The sequence below is a fragment of the Pseudorasbora parva genome, chromosome 13 (assembly GCF_024679245.1).
Source record: "Pseudorasbora parva isolate DD20220531a chromosome 13, ASM2467924v1, whole genome shotgun sequence".
In the NCBI taxonomy this organism is placed as follows: Eukaryota; Metazoa; Chordata; class Actinopteri; order Cypriniformes; family Gobionidae; genus Pseudorasbora; species Pseudorasbora parva.
Window position 1 is genome coordinate 5,017,730 of NC_090184.1, and position 22,707 is coordinate 5,040,436.

A 22,707-nucleotide genomic window follows, 5' to 3' on the forward strand; every position below is an offset into this window, starting at 1 on the left:
GGGATTGACGTGCGTGGCCTGTTTCCTCGGCCAGTGAGTAAGGGTGAAACTATAGCGTCTTTCTTTTTGCATCTTAATTACAGTAGGCCTATAAATTAAATTATGTATCCAAATATGTCATGCCAATAAAGTAATAGGAATTGAATTGGCGTGAGTGAGTGACTGAGTGAGTTGCCAATATGTATCTACACTCACCTAAAGGATTATTAGGAACACCTGTTCAATTTCTCATTAATGCAATGATCTAATCAACCAATCACATGGCAGCTGCTTCAATGCATTTAGGGGTGTGGTCCTGGTCAAGACAATCTCCTGAACTCCAAACTGAATGTCAGAATGGGAAAAAAAGGTGATTTAAACAATTTTAAACATGGCATGGTGGCGGGTGCCAGACGGGCTGGTCTGAGTATTTCACAATCTGCTCAGTTACTGGGATTTTCACACACAACCATTTCTAGGGTTTACAAAGAATGGTGTGAAAAGGGAAAAACATCCAGTATGCGGCAGTCCTGTGGGCGAAATACCTTGTTGATGCTCGAGGTCAGAGGAGAATGGGTCGACTGATTCAAGCTGATAGAAGAGCAATTTTGACTGAAATAGCCACTCGTTACAACCGAGGTATGCAGCAAAGCATTCATGAAGCCACAACATGCACAACCTAGAGGCGGATGGGCTACAACAGCAGAAGACCCCACCGGGTACCACTCATCTCCACTACAAATAGGAAAAAGAGGCTACAATTTGCCCAAGTTCACCAAAATTGGACAGTTGAAGACTGGAAAAATGTTGCCTGGTCTGATGAGTCTCAATTTCTGTTGAGACATTCAGATGGTAGAGTCAGAATTTGGCATAAGCAGAATGAAAACATGGCTTCATCATGCCTTGTTACCAATGTGCAGGCTGGTGGTGGTGGTGTAATGGTGTGGGGGAGGTTTTCTTGGCACACTTTAGGCCCCTTAGTGCCAATTGGGCATCGTTTAAATGCCACGGCCTACCTGAGCATTGTTTCTGACCATGTCCATCCCTTTATGACCACCATGTACCCATCCTCTGATGGCTACTTCCAGCAGGATAATGCACCATGTCACAAAGCTTGAATAATTTCAAACTGGTTTCTTGAACATGATAATGAGTTCACTGTACTAAAATGGCCCCCACAGTCACCAGATCTCAACCCAATAGAGCATCTTTGGGATGTGGTGGAACGGGAGCTTTGTGCCCTGGATGTGCATCCCACAAATCTCCATCAACTGCAAGATGCTATCCTATCAATATGGGCCAACATTTCTAAAGAATGCTTTCAGCACCTTGTTGAATCAATGGCACGTAGAATTAAGGCAGTTCTGAAGGCGAAAGTGGGTCAAACACAGTATTAGTATGGTGTTCCTAATAATCCTTTAGGTGAGTATATATTGGGCGTTTGATAAGTTTTTTATGTTACATATAGGTCTTACAAAACAGGCAGACACTGAGAACAGGTGACGTTGGAATGACAGAGTTCATTGTAAACCAGAAGTGAGCAGGGCAGGTTGGTTAAGTGCTGGAGTGTCTGGTAGATAGCTGAATGATACCACACTTGAATCTTGCATGTAGCGGTGGAGAAACAGACATTGGGACACAGGAGACAAGGAAGATGCTGGAGACTAGGAGATCACTTAGAGTGTAGGTAAGTATGGTAGGTGAGTCCTTGGGGTAAGCATAAGCAGAGCTATTTGCAAACAAGACCAGAGAGTGAGTGAGTGAGTGAGTGAGAGCTTGGGTCTTAAGTGCAGGCAGTTATTGCAGGTGATGATGACGTGCAAGTGTGTGTGATCAATATTCAGGAGATGGCGTGCGCTGTAACTGGGAGAGGGTGGATCCTGGCGTGATTGTAACAATATGTCACTTTGGGCATTCATTTCTCAATTTATTAATTTTTTTAAAAAAAAGTATGCTAAATAAATAAAAAAATTCTGTTTATTTTCTTTTACACAACATATATATAAAATTATGCATTTTATTCAAAATTATAAACAAAACATATCAAGCCATGGAAGGATCTTCCAACACTTATCCCCTGCTGATTCAGTAGAGTCTGAAAACAGTTGTGTGACGTTGTCAGCCACCATGGGACACCTTGTATCATTTTTCCAAATATGCACGATTTCTTGCCATTTTGTGCAGATCATGCACAGATCAATGTCAATCAATATTTCCATTTTTTTAAAGCTACACTGTGTAACTTTTTTAGTTCATTCTTAGCTAAAAACACTTAGTTCTTTCAAAAATATATGTGCACATTAATGTATATTTACTTCTTTCAAAAAATAAAGTTGTCAAGGTTTGTAGAGTGGAAAAGGAGCGAGGACTCAATTGCAGGAAGAATGGGCTCTTTATTATAAAAATCAAACAAAACAAGACAAACAAAAACAACCCCGAGGGGGAAAAACAAGACTTGACTTTTCTTGGCTTGGCTTGGCTCGACTTGACTCGACTTGACTTCAGGAGCAGGGAAACATGAGGAAGGTTTGACGACGATCCAGCACAGGACTGCAAACACAAGGAGATTAAATGGGGAGCAAACAAACGAGGGTAATGGGAGAAGACAGGTGGGGCAAATGAACCAATAATCAGGAAACAAGGTGGGTGGGGTTAGACAATTGACATGAGAGCACATGGGACAAAGAAACCCATGAACATGTGCTCACACCAAACATGACATGAACATGCAGTTAATGAAAACTCATAAACTGCATGTTCACACGAAACATGACAACAAGCATGCAGCAAGTAAAACACCAGCTGCATGCTACACAACACAAAACACAGACAGGACAGGACAGCGCACACACACACAACAACACAGGGTGCACAAGAATGAGCGAATGCTCATTCTGTGCACTCACAACAGAAGACAAAACACAAGGAGCATGAATGTCCGAATCCCAACACAAAACCGAAATCCAACTAGACAGAAGTGCTGGGACCCGAACACCACGCCCCACACAGAAAATGACAGGGACAGAAGAGCACGCAGCTCGAGCTTGCTCAAAGCTGCGTGCTCACACAAGACAGGACAAAATACAGGAGTGTCAGGACTCTGTCACCAAACCAAGAGAAAGCTAGACCGAAGCGACAGAAACCTGACACTACCCCCCATCTAAAGGGACGCCACCTGGCGTCCCTAAAGAGGTACACCAAAACAAGACAGGAACATAAGACCGACACAACAACACAAGACAAGAAAATCAAAACACAGAGACAAAGAGAGGAGGGAGGGAGGGAAGCCAAGTCAGAGCCAGCAGGACAGCCCAGAACATCTCAAGAAGGGACCAGGGAGGGACGGGAGGGATGAGCCAGGGAGGCTCAGGCAAGTCTGGAGTCCCAGCAGAAGGCCAGGGCAGAGCCAGAGGGACACACCAGGGTGAAACTGGCCAATCAGGGACACCGTCAGACGACCAGGGTGGTGCTGGAGGGACAGTCCAGGCAGGCTCCAGTGGATCTGGAGTCCAGGCAGAGGGCCAGGGAGGGATGGACCAGGCAGGTTCTGGTGGATCGGGAGTCCAGGCAGAGGGCCAGGGAGGGATGGACCAGGCAGGTTCTGGTGGATCGGGAGCCCTTGCTGAGGGCCAGGGAGGATCAGGTGGGTCTGGACGCTTGACTGAGGCTGGCTGGACAGGAGGCCTGAGCGGGACCGGCAGAGCATGGGACTTGAGTGGGGTCGGCAGGACAAGCAGGTCAGACAAGACTGGAATCAGGGTGAGAGCGGGCTCTGGGGCGGCCTCCGGGCAGGCAGAGGGCTCTGGGACGGCCTCCGGGCAGGCAGAGGGCTCTGGGACGGCCTCCGGGCAGGCAGAGGGCTCTGGGACGGCCTCCGGGCAGGCAGAGGGCTCTGGGACGGCCTCCGGGCAGGCAGAGGGCTCTGGGACGGCCTCCGGGATGGCCTCCAGGCCATTTAGGACGAAGGAAGCCTTCTTCCTCCTCCTTTTACGAGAACGAAGCGGCGGTGTGGTGCTTACCGCCTCTAGGGGAGCTGCAGCATCTTCGGTTGCCTCTGGGGGAGCTGAAGCATCTTCAGCTGCCTCTGGGACAGCTGCAGCATTCACGGCCAACTCTCTGAGAGCTGCAGCATCTACCGCAGTAGAGGTGTCTGATGAGGCTGACACCTTCTTCCTCCTCCTCTGTCTGCAGGTCATCGGAGGGCTGGGGCTTCCACGGAAACTGCTGCGATTGGACTTCACACGCTGGTGTAAATGGCAGATGAATTTCCAAAATGGCAGGTGCCCCAACCTTCCCATCTCCCAAGGGCTGAGGGGCTCTGTGAGGCAGGTGTTAAAAACCTCTTTTAAATCAGCATCATCACTGTAGTCCAGGCCATGCACTACAGCCAGAAAGTCAAAGGCAAAGTCCTTGATGTTGCGACCTTCCTGGCGAAGAGAGACATGCCTGATGACCTGGACCATCTGATCCTTCACCGAGGCCCCTTTGAATGGAGATGGGAAAAGGAAGATGCCCATCCTCTGCTGAGTCCTCTTTTTGGCTGGATCGTTCTGTCAAGGTTTGTAGAGTGGAAAAGGAGCGAGGACTCAATTGCAGGAAGAATGGGCTCTTTATTATAAAAATCAAACAAAACAAGACAAACAAAAACAACCCCGAGGGGGAAAGGCTTGGCTTGGCTTGGCTTGGCTTGGCTTGGCTTGGCTTGGCTTGGCTTGGCTTCAGGAGCAGACAATTGACATGAGAGCACATGGGACAAAGAAACCCATGAACATGTGCTCACACCAAACATGACATGAACATGCAGTTAATGAAAACTCATAAACTGCATGTTCACACGAAACATGACAACAAGCATGCAGCAAGTAAAACACCAGCTGCATGCTACACAACACAAAACACAGACAGGACAGGACAGCGCACACACACACAACAACACAGAGTGCACAAGAATGAGCGAATGCTCATTCTGTGCACTCACAACAGAAGACAAAACACAAGGAGCATGAATGTCCGAATCCCAACACAAAACCGAATTTCCAACTAGACAGAAGTGCTGGGACCCGAACACCACGCCCCACACAGAAAATGACAGGGACAGAAGAGCACGCAGCTCGAGCTTGCTCAAAGCTGCGTGCTCACACAAGACAGGACAAAATACAGGAGTGTCAGGACTCTGTCACCAAACCAAGAGAAAGCTAGACCGAAGCGACAGAAACCTGACAAAAGTATTCTCGTAAGTTTATAATATGCCATTGAAAACACATACGGGTGAGGGGTTCGAATGCCGGTCGCCATGTTGCCCCTCCATCTTGAAAGTACATTAGCCAAAGAGGGACATACACGTAAATTCAAGCTTCGGCTTTCGCGTTTTAACACTCAATGGCACTCATGGACGAGGTCGAACTGGAAGACATGTTAATCTTGGACTAAATCAGCGCTTTAAAGCTACACTGTGTGCTATTTCCCCCCATCTAGCAGTGTAAAGGTATATGACCATCCAGTGAATATTAGTTTCTGTTCCTCTCAATTCTGATTTCGTTTTAACTCCTACGGTGGCCGATTTAGTCCAAGATTAACATGGCTTCCAGTTCGACCTCGTTCATGACTGCCATCGAGTGTTAAAATGCAAAAAGCGAAGCTTGAATTTACGGGTATGTCCCTCTTTGGCTAATGTACTTTCAAGATGGAGGAACAACATGGCAACCGGCATTCAAACCCCTCACCTGTATGTATTTTCAATGGTGTATTATTAACTTACGAGAATACTTTATTACTTGAAAGAAGTAAATATACATTAATGAGCACATATATTTTTTTAAAGAACTAAGTGTTTTTAGCTAAGGATAAACTAAAAAAGTTACACAGTGTAGCTTTAAACAGCAAATGCACAAATTGTCACATGACTGAACCTGGGTGTATCTTATATGTCACTTAGGGACTTCCTGAGTTGAAATGGAGGGATAATGCTTTAAAAATACCTTTCCAGATAATCACCAGTGTTTGTGACACCCGTCTGTCACTGTGGGTTCTTTAATAAACTCCAGCTGGTCCAAAACGCAGCAGCTAGAGTTCTTGCTAGAATCAGGAAGTATGGATTCACGTTGTTTGTGGCTTGCACAGGGATGGTATCGGTATCGTTTCAACTATTCCAAACCTAAAATATTGTTTTTCTAGAGCTGATGTAGCCTACAGCCAAAACAATCTCTCTTCCAATAATTTTCTATCATCGCTGTAAAGCTGCTTTAAAAGAATCTGTATTGTGAAAAGCGCTATTGAAATGAGGGTGACTTGACTTAACATGACTAAGAGAAACATTTCTGCCCAGCTTTGAAACATCGATTGCTTTATTCATTGAACTGACTCTGAGTGTTACTGAGAAAATGAGCTTGATACTCGGTGAAGATGATAGCACAGCATAATTCGTAAACCATATACTAGCATATTATTCTTATTACTGCCATAAAAAGATATTGTAAAATTAGTAAGAGTATAATGCTAGTGTTTGGTTAAGCAGTAATAGTCTTCTCCACAGTTAGCCTGTGCTTTATGTTTCCTCCACTAGATGGCGATAGAGCCCTGTTATTGTTCTCTGAATTAGGAAATCCAGGCTCGATGCATGTGAAGAAATATGAAGAGACAATAAACTGCTTTAAAAAAAAAATATTTGCACACAGTTCAAGTACAGATTACAGATGAGATATTGTTGCATAGAAAAAGGGCGATCCAGTGGATGTTTTATGTGGTTCTGTTGCATCAACTGACAACATGGGTCTAAAAATTTGACTGAAGAACCATGTTGTGTTTCAGTGAGTGTACAGACAGAATGTACGGTGCTTTGCTTCAGTCATTGCTATGGTGGTGGTTTGGGCTGAGGTTTGTGTTTGTGGCTTGTACTTGACCAGCACATTACTGTATGCTCAGGATGTTCTCTAGTGATACACATGGAAGCCAACACATCTGGAAAACTACAGTCCTTCCTGAAACCAACTCAAACAACTGTTTGGACTTCCTCTCTTCAGATCTGATGTAACGGTGTTCCAGAGAAAGGTAAAACACAGCCCCCCGAGGGATAGTTCACACAAAAATTAAAATGCTATTATCATTTACTCATATCATTCAAAACATACACTAACGTTCAGTTTGTTGTCTTTTTGAAAGAAGGCTCTTATGCCAACACGATCTCATGATCAGGCGTATAAATAGTACGAGTGTGAAATCTCGTGGAATGGATATTTGCAGTTTTTTGCGTGCATATGATACGCACTTTATGGCGTGCATATGACACGCTCTTGGGTAGGTTAAAGGGATACTTCACTGCCTTTTCATATTAAACTATGTTATTCCCTTAACTTAAACGAGTTGATACATACCTCTCTCGTCCCAGTGCGTGCACTTAATCTCTCTGACGCGCGGTGATGATCTGATAGCATTTATCTCCCTAAGCCCAGTTCATTCACTATGGTACCAAACAGAGATCAAGTTAGAAGAGACCAAAACACCTCCACATTTCCCCTATTTAAATACAGTTACACGAATAGTTGAACGATCAAGTATGGTGACAAAATATAACGTGGCACGTTTCTAATCGGATTAAAAAGGAGAACTATAATGTATGGCGGAATAGCACTTCTGAGAGTACTTCGGCTCCGCAGTAAAAAGTCCCGGCCGAAACATCTTCCCTCACATCTCCCTATTGACAGAAATGAGAGAGTGAGGGGGAGGTGTGAGGAAAGATGTTTCGGCCGGGACTTTTTACTGCGCCGAGCCGAAGTACTCTCAGAAGTGCTAATCCGCCATACATCCGCAGGAGCTCATATTTAGAGTGGCTGATGGTCTCTCTCTCTCTCTCTCTCTCTCTCTCTCTCTCTCTCTCTCTCTCTCTCTCTCTCTCTCTCTCTCTCAATTCAATTCAATTCAATTCAAGATTGCTTTATTGGCATGAATGTAAAAATACAATATTGCCAAAGCGAATTACATAAATAATAATACATATTGACATAAATAATAATAATTGATGGTAATAATAAAGAAAATATTACAACACAGTATAACATAACTTGAACTTAAATAACCGGTGTAACAAATTAGAACATTTGATACCACAGTGTTTTAACATATATATACACACAATCACACATTCAGGGGGTCACTGTGGTGGACAGTAGGGACACACACTGAGGTCAGATGCATTACACACATTACACACACACTCACCTGCTGTCTCTCAGGCTGTGACACGCACACACGTATTTCGCAGCCAGTGCGGCTGTCTGTCCCTCTCCTAGTATTAGATTTATTTGTTCTATTTCAGTCATGGCTGTAAAGTTATTTATTAATGTATTCAATTTATTAAAGTAGAGATCTCTTATAGAAATGTATGTGTTACAGTGAAGGAGGAAGTATGTCTCTGTCTCGATTTCTCCTGTCCTACAGTGAACACACACCCTTTGCTCTCTGGGTAACCAGCTCTTTCTGTGTCTGCCCGTCTCGATGGCCAGACTGTGCTCACTGAGCCTGTACTTGGTCAGGATCCGTCTCTGCTTTGTGTCTCTGACACTCTGGAGATATTTTTCCAATTCATAATTTGATTTTAGAGTGCGATAGAATTGTAATTTACTTTGTGTTTTAGTTTCCTGATCCCAATGTTCCAGATATGTATTCTTCAATTGTTTGGTAATTTGGTTTGTTCTGATGTTCGTGTGAGAAGCAGTGCTGGTCTGAGACTGGTGTGTGTTAGTAGAGTTAGTCTGGTTAGTAAGTCTCAGGACCAGCTGACTGAGGGGACTTTTTTCGGGGTTCAGTTCTTGGGTTTGTAATGCTTTAAAATGTAGCGATTCTGTGGGACTTGATTTTAGGTGCATCCAGAATTTGAGGGATCTTTTTTGCATATTAATAATCAATGGGAATCTGCCTAATTCTGCCCTACATGCATTATTGGGTGTTTTTCTTTGTAATTTTAGGATAATTTTGCAGAATTCAGTGTGTAGGGCCTCTGTTGGATGCCTGTCCCATCTAGTGTAGCTCTGATCACTGAGTGGACCCCAAACCTCACTTCCATACAGCGCTATGGGCTGAATCACACTATCAAATATTTTAATCCAGATTGGAATCGGTAAATCAATGGTTTGGAATTTTTTCTTAATGGCGTATAGAGCTCTTCGAGCTTTGTCTTTGAGAGCATTCACTGCCAAACTGAAACCCCCCCGATGCAGTGATCACCAGGCCGAGGTAAGTGTACTGCACACACACACACACACACACACACACTGAAACTCCCTGATGCAGTGATCACCAGGCCGAGGTAAGTGTACTGCACACACACACACACACACACACACACTGAAACTCCCTGATGCAGTGATGACCAGGCCGAGGTAAGTGTACTGCATCGTGTGCTCTAGGGCGGTGCTGCCTAGACTGAACTGGTGTCTGTGTTCCTGACATCTGGGCTTTTTCTGAAAGACCATAATGTTACTCTTTGTGAGGTTGACTGCCCGGGCCCAGTTCTGGCAGTATTTCTCCAGCAGGTCCAGGTGCTGCTGTAGTCCCTGTGCAGTGGGGGACAGCAGCACCAGGTCATCTGCGTACAGCAGGAGCTTTACCTGTTCGTCTCCTAGAGTGAGTCCAGGGCCTGTAGACTGGTCCAGCTGCACTGCTAGTTCATTAATGTAAATGTTGAACCGCGTTGGACTCAGGCTACAGCCCTGCCGCACTCCTCTCTTCTGGGTGAAGAATTCTGTGTGTTTGTTGCCAATTCGTATTGCACATTTGTTGTTCGAATACATTGATTTTATAATGTCATAAACTGTATCCCCTACACTGCTTTGTAAAAGTTTGTGATATAATCCGTTGTGCCAAATAGAATCAAATGCTTTTTTGAAATCGACAAAGCATGCAAATATTTTTCAGTTTTTGGTCTGTTTTACGTGTTTATTGATTAGGGTGTGTAGGGTGTAAATGTGATCAGTAGTTCTGTGATTTGGAAGAAAGCCAATCTGACTCGTACTCAGGACATTGTGTTCGTTAAGGAAGTTTACAATTCTATTGTTTAAAATGCTACTAAATAACTTCCCCAGATTACTGCTCACACAAATGCCTCTGAAATTATTAGGGTCCAATTTATTTCCACTTTTGTGAATTGGGGTAATAAGTCCTTGGCTCCAGATGTCAGGAAAACAGCCTGAACTAAGTACAATGTTGAATAATTTGAGCACAGCCGTCTGCAGCTCAGGGGTGCTGTGTTTCAGCATCTCACCCAGAATGCTGTCAGGACCACAAGATTTCTTACTTTTCTGGCTTTTGAGTTTGTTTGTCAATTCTTCATGTGTAATTGGGAAGTCAAGAGGATTCTGATTATTTTTTAAATGTGTCTTCATAAATTTGTAGATTTAGTTTGATCTGATTATAATTCTCATTGAGGTGTTTTGGTGGGATTTCTTTATATAATTTTTCAAAATGCTTCATCCAGATTTCTCCATCTTGTATTGGTAGATCTTGTGGTTTTGTCGTGCTCAGATTATTCCACATATCCCAGAACTGATTTTGATTGATTGAGTGTTCAATTTCCTGTAAACTTTTGGTCAGATGGTGTTGCTTTTTCTCTCTACAGTCCCTGACAAAAGTCTTGTCGCTTGTGTACAAATTGACCTAAAGTGCCGCTGAAATATATTTCTAATCAAGATTTTTTTTTACAAGAAATGGCTCATTTTAATCCCACCAGCTTTTGTGATAATGTTTCAGTGAAAAACTAAACTTTCAAAAAGTATTCTAATATTCACAGCTTGGTAAAGCCCATTGAGTCAATTTTTGCAAAGACATAAGTGTTGTCGCCTTGTCATATGAGCTTCACCTGTGACTAATAATGGATTAATTAGGTCTCAAGTGTGTATAAAAAGAACCCCAGTACGCTAGACCTTCACATCAACTGCAACTAGACCTCTGCAAACATGCCTAAGATTCACCCTGAGACTAAAGTTTTGATTATCATGAGGCTGAAGACCAGATCCACTGCTGATGTGGCAGGCACCTTCAATGTGTCTCAGCGTCAAGTACAGAGGATAAAAAAAAGATTTGAAGAGACTTGAGACGTTTTTGACAAGCCCAGGTCAGGCAGACCCAGCAAGACAACTGCTCGAGACGACCGTTTGTTGGCTCGAAATCCAAGGCCAGCCCATTTTCCACTGCAGCAGAGCTCCAGGAGATCTGGTCATCTGAAGTCCCTGTGTCAACCAGAACAGTTTGTCGGATTCTGTCTCGAAATGGCCTCCATGGTCGAATCAGTGCCCAGAAGCCAGCACTAAACAAAAGACAATTGAAAAACCGTGTGGCATTTGCCAAGGCCCACAGCCTGCTAAAAGGATGGACGCTGGAAAAGTGGCAGAAGGTGGATTTTTCAGATGAATCTTCTGTTGAATTACACCACAGTCGCAGCAAATATTGCAGGAGACCTACTGGAGCCAGAATGGATCCGAGATTCACCCAGAAAACAGTGAAGTTTGGTGGCGGAAAAATCATGGTCTGGGGTTACATCCAGTATGGGGGTGTGCGAGAGATCTACAGGGTGGAAGGCAACATCAATAGTCTAAAATACAAAGAAATCTTAGCTACCTCTTATTCCCAACCATAAAGGAGGCCAAATTCTGCAGCAGGACGGTGCTCCATCGCATACTTCCATCTCCACATCAAAGTTCCTCAAGGCGAAGAAGATCAAGATGCTCCAGGATTGGCCAGCCCAGTCACCAGACATGAACATCATTGAGCATATGTGGGCTAGGATGAAAGAGGACGCATGGAAGACGAAACCAAAGAATATTGATGAACTCTGGGAGGCATGCAAGACTGCTTTCTTAGCTATTCCTGATGACTTCATCAATAAATTGTATGAATCCTTGCCAAACCGCATGGATGCAGTCCTTCAAGCTCATGGAAGTCATACAAGATATTTGGATCTCACAGCACCACAACTTAATTTGCTGACATATTTTTGTATTTGCTGTAAATTTGTTCAATTTCTGTATAGGCGACAAAACTTTTGTCTTGCGAAAATTTGACCTTTCTATCTTGATTAAATGATAAATATTTTTTCTATGAAAATTATTTATTTCAGTGCATTAAACATCATTTGGGAGGGTTTTAGCTTTTCATATGAGCTATTTCTAACACCAATTAATTAATTAAAAGTCATGTTAAAATCAGGTATTTCTAGAAAATAGATAAGCGACAAGACTTTTGTCAGGAACTGTAATTGTGTCTTTGTATTGTTTTAGTTTTGAACAGTATTCTGTTCTTATGTCTGTGTTGTCTGGTTCTTTATGTTTCAGATTTGATAATTTTCTAAGTTGTTTTTTTAATGTTTTGCAGTCTGAGTCAAACCATTTTTCATCTTTTGGTGTTTTTTTAGTATATTTTTTGCCTTTCTTTTTCAATTCACTTTTATATGCTGCCTTTGTAAATATGTAATTTATTTCATTTGTAGCCACATTAACACCATCTTTAGTTGTTTCGAATTGTGTAGTCATAAATGTATTTATCAGATGTTTTACTTCTTCCGAATTGAGGGCTTGGATAAATTTGTCTGGGCTGTCTTGAGCCCACCTATCTCTGCTGGACCTGATGCATTTTGCAGGTTTCCAGTCTGTTTTGTTCTGGTGTATGGTGTGTTCTGATATAAATATTAGTTTGGTTATGGTCAGAAAGTGGAGTTTGCTGTTTGACAGTGAATGCACTGAAGGAGGATGGGTCCATTACAGTGATGGCGTAGTCAACTACACTAGCTCCAAGAGCTGAACAACACGTGAACCTCCCTAAAGAGTCCCCTCTGATCCTGCAGTTAAACATGTACAGGCCCGAGGCTCGGCAGAGGTGCACTAACTCTCTTCCGTTTTTATTCACTGTTTGGTCAAGATTGTTTCTTGGTGGGAGATTTTTTGTGAGACTCAGGAGGTTGTGGCCAAACACATATTCATTGCCCTTTGGATCTATCTTATCCGGTTCAGATCCAGTTCTTGCATTAAAGTCTCCACACAGAAGCACATTTCCCTGGGCCTGGAAATGGCTGGTTTCTGTGTGGATGTTGCTCATGTATTCCTCATCATGGTAAGGGGAATCCGCTGGAGGAATGTAGATGGCACAGAGATATGTGTCTGTGTTTGAAATACTAATTTGGTTGTTTAGTTTTAACCAGCGATGAAACTTTACAACTGTTATAACAGAAATGTGTTTGGCCAGATCCTCCCTGTACCACACCAGGATTCCTCCCGAGTCTCGTCCACGATGGACTGTACTTAGTTTCACTGAGGGCACAATTATTTCATAAAAGCCTGAGGGACAGTAGGTAAGTGCATCATTTCGACACCAGGTTTCCGTTAAGATTATAATATCAGCATCTTTGATATTTTTAAGAAATGCTGGGTCTTTGCTTTTAGAACCAAATGTTGAAGAATGAAGACCCTGAATATTCCAACAACTTATTTGAAAAGAACACATCAGTATTTTTAAAGATAGACCTATGTGGTAAGACAGAGAGAAGATAACTAATAACTAATAATAAAATATAACATATGAGGCTGGTGTATCTACATGTGCACACATACGTAGTAGCGTACAAAAAATACAGTAGTACGTTTTTTTTTTTTTTTTCACAATAGAGCACTGTGTTTGTGTGTGTAGCTCTTATCTGCTCAGGAGCTGGTTGCACAGTGTGTGCAGCATCTCTCTGATCTGGCTCAGCTCGCTGGTGGAGGGCGGAGCAGGAGGCCGGGCTGCAGCTTCAGCGTAGCTCTGTGCTCTCGGTTGCAGGGGTTTCTCCTGGTGTCGGTGTGTGGGGTGTTTTGATTTCTTCCTCCTGATGGGGGCTTGATGGTCAGCCGGTGGACTTGGATTTGGTGACTGCAGGTTCACAGGGGTGTAGTGAGCCATAGGTGTCTGTGGGTGTGCTGGACAACGTGTGGCGCTCATCCAGCCGGGGTCTCTCCTCACCGGGGTTGGAGGGCTGTGTCTGGGCATGTAGGGGTGAATGGGCCGGTAGTGTTCTGGAGTCGGCAGCAGGGGTCTCGGTGATGTTGGACTGCGGCCCAGGGCTGCATCTTTTAGGGTCTTCGCAAAAATCCGCACTGTATCTTTGTGTAGGTGAAGGCCATCATATAGGTGATGGAAGCTGATGTGGTGGTGGTGGACCAGATGCACATTTGGGAGTGAATAACATCTGCGGGAAATTTCAGCATTGATGCTGTAGATGATGTGTGGTGGTGTGTCATGTCGAGGGAGAAGTGTGGAGATGACAATTCGGGATTCTGGGAATTTTTTTCTGGTGATTTCCGCCATTTTCCTCACAGCTTCAGCCGTGTTGTTGCGCAGCGAGTGAAGGTCATTCGTCCCGGTGTGGATTATGACACACGAGGGCTGTCCTGTGAAGTCTCTGATGATCTGGTGGGCGTGGCCTGTTGTGCTGCATCATTTTGCATTGACCTTATGATGTGGGAAGAGTTTCTGTGGGTCCACAAACTTCCCATTAGAGTCCATGAGGAGGAGCACATCTGGATCAGGTGCTAGGGGGTGGGCAGGTGAGGTTTGTGAGGTTTGTGTAGTGTGTTGGTGGCAGGCTCGCTGTCTGTAGTAGGAGATGTACTGCAGTGAGGAGTGTTATCTTTACTGTTTTTCTGTAATTGCTCTCTCATTTCTTGCAGCTGTTTGGAGAGGTTCTCTTCTTTTCTCTCTTTGTCCTCCTCCAGTTTGCATATCTGTAAACGTAGAGTTTGATTTTCTTTTTGCAGATCTCTGAGAGCTTTTTTGAACTCTGTGATGGAGGAGTTGGTGTCTTTCTTCAGCTGCCTGAGTTCATCTTTGAGCTCTTGGATGTGGATGTTTGTGTTGTGTGTGTCTGAAAGATTGGCTTGAGTGTGTTTTTTAAATTCTGTGTAGTCCAGTTCCAGCAGGGCTAAGCTGTCTCTCAGTCTGCGGTCGGATGGGGGAGGGGAGAGTATGGCTCGGCCGTCCTCCTCAGAGTCTGAGCCGTCTGCATGAGGCTGGTCTCTCTCCTCCTATACTCTGGTCTTCAGCAGGGGAAAGATCTCCTCGAAGGAGTTCAGGCTTGCCTCATTGCCTTGCAGGAGGAACGTGCCTTTAGTGTAGTATGTGATAGTGAGAATGGGGTTGTCTGTGTCCAGCATTTCATCTTTACACAGTAGCGTACCGTGGGGTTTCAGTCAGGGCCTTCACTAACGATCAACACGCCCCACACCATAACAACACACACACACACACACACACACACACACACACACACACACACACACACACGATCAACAAGCCCCACGCCGTCGCCATAACAACACAAACACACACACACACACACACACACACGCACACGTTTGTTTTTGTGACATATGGGGACATTCCATAGGCGTAATGGTTTTTATACTGCACAAACTGTACATCCTATCCCCTTACACTGCCCCTGCCCCTAAACCTGCCCATCACAGGAGACATTCTGCATTTTTACTTTCTAAAAAAAACCTCATCCTGTGTGATTTATAAGCATTTTGAAAAGTGGGATATGGCCAATGTCCTCATATTTCACCCTCTCCTGTGTGTCATAATACACACACACACACACACACACACACACGCAAAATACAATAATGCACTCTACGAGATACAACTACGAACTTTGCTTTCATAGTGTTCGTTGGGAAGGGGGCAAGCAAAAAGTACACGTGAGACAAAAAGGCAATTTGACTATTTATTGATGATACTGCACTCACGTGTCACCGTTTAGGCAAATGGTGAAAAGAATCAAAATCACCTGGCACAAATACTCTTAAACAAACAAAAATACGGACCAACAGAACATCCAAAGAAACAGAAAAAACACCGCTTGTTAGCTAACATTACCGGCTTGACATCAGGATCGATCATTCGCACGCAGCCTATCATCCGCGGCGGCCATAGTTTATTTCACACAGAATTCTCACAACCCGTGAAAAGTTCAGACGGCTGATGACATCAGCAGGGGGTAGCACACCGACACATCGCTGGGCCTCTGGGCTGTTCTATCACTACACATCAAATTTTGATTGGCTAATGACCCACGTCAGTCAAAGCTATGGTCCAATGGAAAATAGCAGCTTCAATGGAAGGCAAGCTATTCTACTAGTGCTGGTCCTCGGGGCTGTGATCCGTTTAGATGATGACATATGGAAAATACACCAAAAATAAATACATTCTTTCTGGAAATATATATATATATATATATATATATATATATATATATATATATATATATATATATATATATGATATTTTGACAGGGCCAGCAGAGAAGGCCCTGCTGGCCCTGACAGCCCACCACTGTCTTTACATATGGTTAGTCTTCCACCTCGACCAATTCCTTCTTTGAAGATGTGCATATATTCCTCACAGATGGCTGATTTCCATGCATTAATCAGAGTTGTGTAGTAGATGAGGTTGTCCTTTATTTTTTTCCCGTTTAGGTGGATGTAGTCTGCGTACAGTACATCAGGGTTGTCTCTGAGAGTTTTCTCCTTGTGTTTTTTTCTGGCCTGTACACTTCTACACTTCTCAGGGTAGCACACCTCCCTGCACTCTGTGTGCGCCGGGGTCGCCATGGTGATCAGGACTGGGCACTGAGCCAAAACTGCAGCTAACTTTAGCTTTTAGCTTCTAATAGTCAGAGATTTTACTAAAAATATATAAAAAATATACGGTTTTGGTCAAAAAATGTTGTCAAATATAGCTCACCTCTCTGTTTAGTGGCTGGAGATTAACAGTTGTCTGGTGTTTTTCATCTGTGGTTCCTTTAAGAAATCTTTGAGTGTTTTGGAGGGAAATCTGTAGTTAGCTGGCAGAGTGGTGATCCAGCAGCCAGATGCTGGTCCACAGGTTCCAATCTTCTTTCTTTAATTAAAAGTATTTTCTAGATAAATGTAGTCTTTACCCGAGTCCAAGTTGTTCCTCTGTTGTTTTTACTTGTTTTCTGTCGTTATCTCATTCTCTGTCTTACTTTTTGGGTTAATCTTTTCAAAAAATTTAGGAGCTCATATTTAGAGTGGCTGATGGTCTGATGGTCACTCTCTCTCTCTCTCTCTCTCTCTCTCTCTCTCTCTCTCTCTCTCTCTCTCTCTCTCTCTCTCACCGACACACGCGCGTGCGCATCTCATCGACACACACATGCGCGCATCTCACCGACACACACACACTTCACCGACAGTGGGCTGGAGAAGGGAGAGAGCAAAGTTCAGGATTTGTGGATCTCCCGTAAGGGCTGTCTAGTCTATTTTATTCATTTTAAACATCGGATTAAATTATTTCTCTTTTGATACAGGGGATGCTGAGTCATTAATACATCACCAAAGACAAACAATTAACGTTATGATAGCGATCATGTACAAGTCCGATTTTTTAGTTTGGTAGTTAGCGTTAGCTTGTTGTAAGTCACCCACCGCAACTAACAAGGTAGTAAGCCTGTGTGTGAATGTAGTTAATGTAGATTTACCGCTGTGTTGGGCTTAATGTTATATGGAAGAACTTCGAAGAAGCACGATCATTTAATAATTAAATTCTGTGTGGTGAACGTGAACCTATGATAACCATGCTGTCCACGTACGTCGCTGTTTTATGTCGGATAGGATCGCCAAAATATCTCCAAACCACTGAAGTTGAGTGAACTAAGTTGTCAAAGATATCTTTGTCCACTTCACTCCGATCCGCCAAGCCTGTCAGCCACTGACTGTAAACAGCAGCGCGTGCAGCACCCAGAAGCCCGGTCTGCAATACGCATGCGCAGTATTACACATAGCGCGTAAGCATTATATCGAGAATTTATCGAACTGTTGTTATCGTTTTATCAAAGAAAATTATATAGTGATAATTATTGTTATCGTTTTATCGCCCAGCCCTAGTTTCACCTCATTCTAGGGCACCTTTAAGACATCCCAGTCTTAATCTTAATCTCTCTTTGCAGGTATAACAGCTTCTCTTCTGGAATAACAACTCTTCTGGGAAGGCTTTCCACAAGGTTTAGGAGTGTGTTTATGGGAATTTTTCTTCTAGAAGGGCATTTGTGAGGTCAGGCACTGATGTTGGACGAGAAGGCCTGGCTCTCAGTCTCCACTCTAATTCATCCCAAAGGTGATCTATCGGGATGAGCTCAGGACTTAGTGCAGGCCAGTCAAGTTCCTCCACACCAAACTCACTCATCCATGTCTTTATGGACCGAGACCGACGCTTTGTGCACTGGAGAGCAGTCATGTTGGAACAGGAAGGGGCCCTCCCCAAACTATTCCCACAAAGTTTGATCCATAAAATTGTCCAAAATGTCTTGGTATGCTGAAGCATTAAGAGTTCCTTTCACTGGAACTGAGGGGCCCAACCCCTTAAAAACCTCACACAATAATCCCCCCATCCACCAAACTTTACACTTGACACAATGCAGTCAGGCAAGTACCATTCTCCTGGTAACCACAAACCCAAGCTGGTCCATGGGATTGCCAGACAGAGAAGTGTAACACGTCTCACTGCTCTAGTGTCCAGTAGTGGCAGACTTTACACCACTGCATTGCACTTGCTGACTCTGCAGAAAGGGCCTTTATGCCTCAGCGTGCGCTGACCCCACTCTGTGAGTTTACGTGGCCTGCCACTTCGTGGCTTAGTTGCGGTTGTTCACAATTGCTTCCACTTTGTTATAATACCACTAACAGTTGACCGTGGAATATTTAGTATTGAGGAAATTTCACCAATGGACTTCACAGATGGCAACATATCACGGTACCACGCTTGAGTGATTGGAACACCTGAATTTAATGATTTGGAGGGTATCACAATACTTTTGGCTCTAGCTAGCTGTGTATAATCAATAGATTTCTATGGAATGTCCCTAATTAAATAGCTAAGTAAATGTCAGACTCCAGAGGGCCTTTAGTCAGTTAATTCCATAGCTCCCGGCTGACTGAACATGCTGTTGGCTGATCTCCTGATCGTTTTTGCAGAAGTTGGAAAGCAAAGATCCTGGCAAACACATTTTGTAATAAGCAACAGGTTACAGATTAATACAAATACACTTCTTAGTCTGTGTGTATATCCTACAAATGACACTCTTCTATTTCACAATCTTCTATTTCACTTTTGACAAGCCATATTAAAGTGTAAAAAATAGAAAGAGAAAAAAATCATATTGACTTGGAATTTTATGGATGCTCATTGTCTCTCTGCAGGTTTGGACATGTTATAGGTAGGCTGTGGCATTTAAATAATGCCCAAATGGCACGAAAGCCAAGAAAACATCCCCCACAGCATTACACCACCACCACCAGCCTGCACAGTGGTAACAAGGCATGATGGATCCATGTTCTCATTCTGTTCACACCAAATTCTGACTCTACCATCTGAATGTCTCAACAGAAATCGAGACTCATCAGACCCATCAACATTTTTCCAGTCTTCAACTGTCCAATTTTGGTGAGCTTGTGCAAATTGTAGCCTCTTTTTCCTATTTGTAGTGGAGATGAGTGGTGCCCGGTGGTGTCTTCTGCTGTTGTAGCCCATCCGCCTCAAGGTTGTGCGTGTTGTAGCTTCACAAATGCTTTGCTACATACCTCGGTTGTAACGAGTGGTTATTTCAGTCAAAGTTGCTCTTCTATCAGCTTGAATCAGTCGACCCATTCTCCTCTGACCTCGAGCATCAACAAGGCATTTTCGCCCACAGGACTGCTGCATACTGGATGTTTTCCCTTTTCACACCATTTTTTGTAAACCCTAGAAATGGTTGCGCAAGAAAATCCCAATAACTGAGCAGATTGTGAAATACTCAGACCGGCCGGTCTGGCACCAACAAGCATGCCATGCTCAAAATTGCTTAAATCACCTTTCTTTCCCATTCTGACATTCAGTTTAGAGTTCAGGAGATTGTCTTGACCAGGACCACACCCCTAAATGCATTGAAGCAACTGCCATGTGATTGGCTGATTAGATAATTGTACTAATGAGAAATTGAACAGGTGTTCCTAATAATCATGTAGGTGAGTGTGTGTGTATATATATATATATATATATATATATATATATATATATATATATATATATATGAGGACGAGTGAGGACGCTCCCTCACTCATAATGCGTGCTCAAGCCCCGTTCACATCGCTAGCTTCTCGCAGCGACATGAATTGACACTCATTGAACACTCATGACATGAGGTGGTTTAAATTACCAAGATTCATTCAGACTCATTCAGAGATCTTGAAATTTTATTTTTACACATAAAAAAATTACAGAGGTCCAGACCTCGGTGACCTCATAGCTGGCTATTATGGCCATGCATAGCACCGAAGTAATAAGAAACACTAGCGATCTGTTTTCATCTTGCATGTTTTAGATTACGTAAGAAGCCAACAAATGCACCAGAGTGAAGCCAACGCTGTTGAAGCCATCAAGCTGCAATGATTTCCCGAGAATGAATGCCGCAGAATCTGGTGAGTCGTCTTGTAGTGGTGCGTCAAGTGCAACGCTACATCCAATTAGATTTAATTCAGTATTGATGACGCAAAAAATAATAACATTAACTCCACTGAAATTATTTGAAACTAATGTAACGAGCCAATTTTGTAAAATGTAAGGAGTAGAAAGTACCGATTGTACTGTTCTCTTTGCATGTACAGATGCAATTTAACAGCCAGCCAAACTCCATCCATAAAGTACAGACGAGTCCGGATTCATCTTAGTCTTTGCCGTTTAATAAGATGCCAAGTACATTATGAATAAGGAGTAAAACTGTAAATAAACAACAAATACACAATATTAGAACAATTATCCAATGACTAAAGAAGATTCATGTAGTTCTGAAACTCTTATCGGTAAATGTCCCAAATAAATTCAATGTAATCAATTTACATAAATGGGATCATCAGATGACCAAGAAAACAGTAACAAATACAGATATTCACGCATATAAGTAGTTATTTTACCAAAGTAGACTGAAATCAACACACTGAGTGCTATATCAGACAAAGGCTAAGCTAATAGCTAAAGGCCATCACAAAAAATGCATTAACTCAAAGCCTTAATCAAACGTATCGCAAATATGTAATATAATATAACGCAAATATAATCAAGCATTATATAATGAAGAATTAACTTACAGATGATGCTTTTACAAACACGAAACAAAGGATGGCATCCAAAGATTGAGGAGATGCTGACTGGGGAAATGTGGTCACTTATTTTTCTAGAGAATTGCCCCTAGGTGGCGCCAAAACTATAAAAACTATACAAAATAAAAGTGACAAGTAAACTTGGAGCAGAACACCGATATTTTTGTTAAAATGTAAGGAGTAAAAGTAAAAAGTAGACACAAAAATAAATAGTAAAGTAAAAATGTCAGAAAAAAATCTACTTAAGTACAGTAACAAAGTATTTGTACTTCGTTACTTCCCATCTCTGCGGTAATGCTAAATCTTGATACATGGGGCACCAAGTAAAATATTGCCCAGGGCAGCAAATTGGTCAGGACCGGCCCTGGAGGGTGAGTCAGGTCTTTCTGCCCCCCTCTGCTTGGGTTAGTTTTGACTTCGGCCTGCCAAATGAAATTGCTATTCTGGTAAAAAATAAATAAAAAATTCTCTCTCTCTCTCTCTCTCTCTCTCTCTCTCTCTCTCTCTCTCTCTCTCTCTCTCGCTCTCGCTCTCTCGCTCTCTCGCTCTACCTTCCTTTCACATGATAGCAAACAAAAACTGATATTCAGTCCTTACGCCCTCAATGGGAAATTGGGTGTTAGTCATAAGTGTGACAAATCTTTATTCTTCAGGACGAGCACGTCTATTTGGGAGCCAGTCATTTTATGAACATCTGAACCTGAGCTGGGATAGTTTTTTTCTAGAGAGAAAAAGGGTGAGTACGTAAATGGAATCTTATGTTGGTTTGTAATATAATACACATGCTTTTCTATTTTATTGAATTTGTCCTAATGTTTTTATAAACAACACTTGCCATTTAGGACTAGATGAAAAATGTTATGTTATGTTATGTTATGTTATGTTATGTTATGTTATGTTATGTTATGTTATGTTATGTTATGTTATGTTATGTTGTGTTGTGTTGTGTTGTGTTGTTATATGTTATATGTTATGTAATATGTTAATGTTATGTATAAAGAGAAATGTCGTAAATGTTAGGTTCTATGATTAATCACCATGAATTGTTTGTTGAATATTTTAATGCAACTTTCAGCTTGACAATTGTTTTTTTGAAAGTACATAAATTAGATATTAATTTAAGGTCATAAAACTGCTTGTATAATTTTTTTTTTTTTTTTTTAACACAAAAGCATCTATATCCTATTTTGTGCATTTCCAACTACTTGACATCACATTTGAGGACGTTTTGAAATGTGTGGATAATAATACGGCACTCCACTGTTTGCAGTGTGTTTAAACTGTTGCTTTACTTATTGTTGCTCTAAATATCCAATATATCACAAATCCATCTGATCAGTCAGTTGACAAACTTTCTCCAGTTTTCTTAATTTTTCTGCCCTGACACACTGGAGGCATGGTTCTGTTTTTTTTTTTTTTTTCAGCATGAATCACTTTTCCCAGAATGAACAGGAAAGAGTTCCTCAGTCTGGCCCTAATAGCCTCCGCATGGATTGGCAGTCTACCGACTCTTGGTTAGAAATAGTTTGTGTAAACAGTAAATCATTTTTTTTTGTCTAATATT

The 22,707-nt window shown here is 42.6% G+C and overlaps 1 protein-coding gene across 6 annotated transcripts in view; it reads left to right on the top strand.

Annotated features, from left to right (window-relative positions):
• The window catches only part of fgfr1a (fibroblast growth factor receptor 1a), a 229,520-nt gene that overhangs the window by 33,536 nt on the left and 173,277 nt on the right, over positions 1 to 22,707 (top strand). For 4 of the 6 annotated variants that reach the window (XM_067413009.1, XM_067413011.1, XM_067413010.1 and 1 more), the window contains exon 1: positions 22,573 to 22,657. The exons of 1 other annotated variant lie outside the window; for it this stretch is intronic. In XM_067413009.1, coding sequence (XP_067269110.1) covers positions 22,588 to 22,657 — 70 coding nt within the window. In that variant the 5' untranslated portion in view covers positions 22,573 to 22,587. Of the gene's footprint in view, positions 1 to 21,738; positions 21,880 to 22,572; positions 22,658 to 22,707 lie in introns of those variants that run through there. One more of the 6 variants, XM_067413015.1, reaches the window with a different exon arrangement.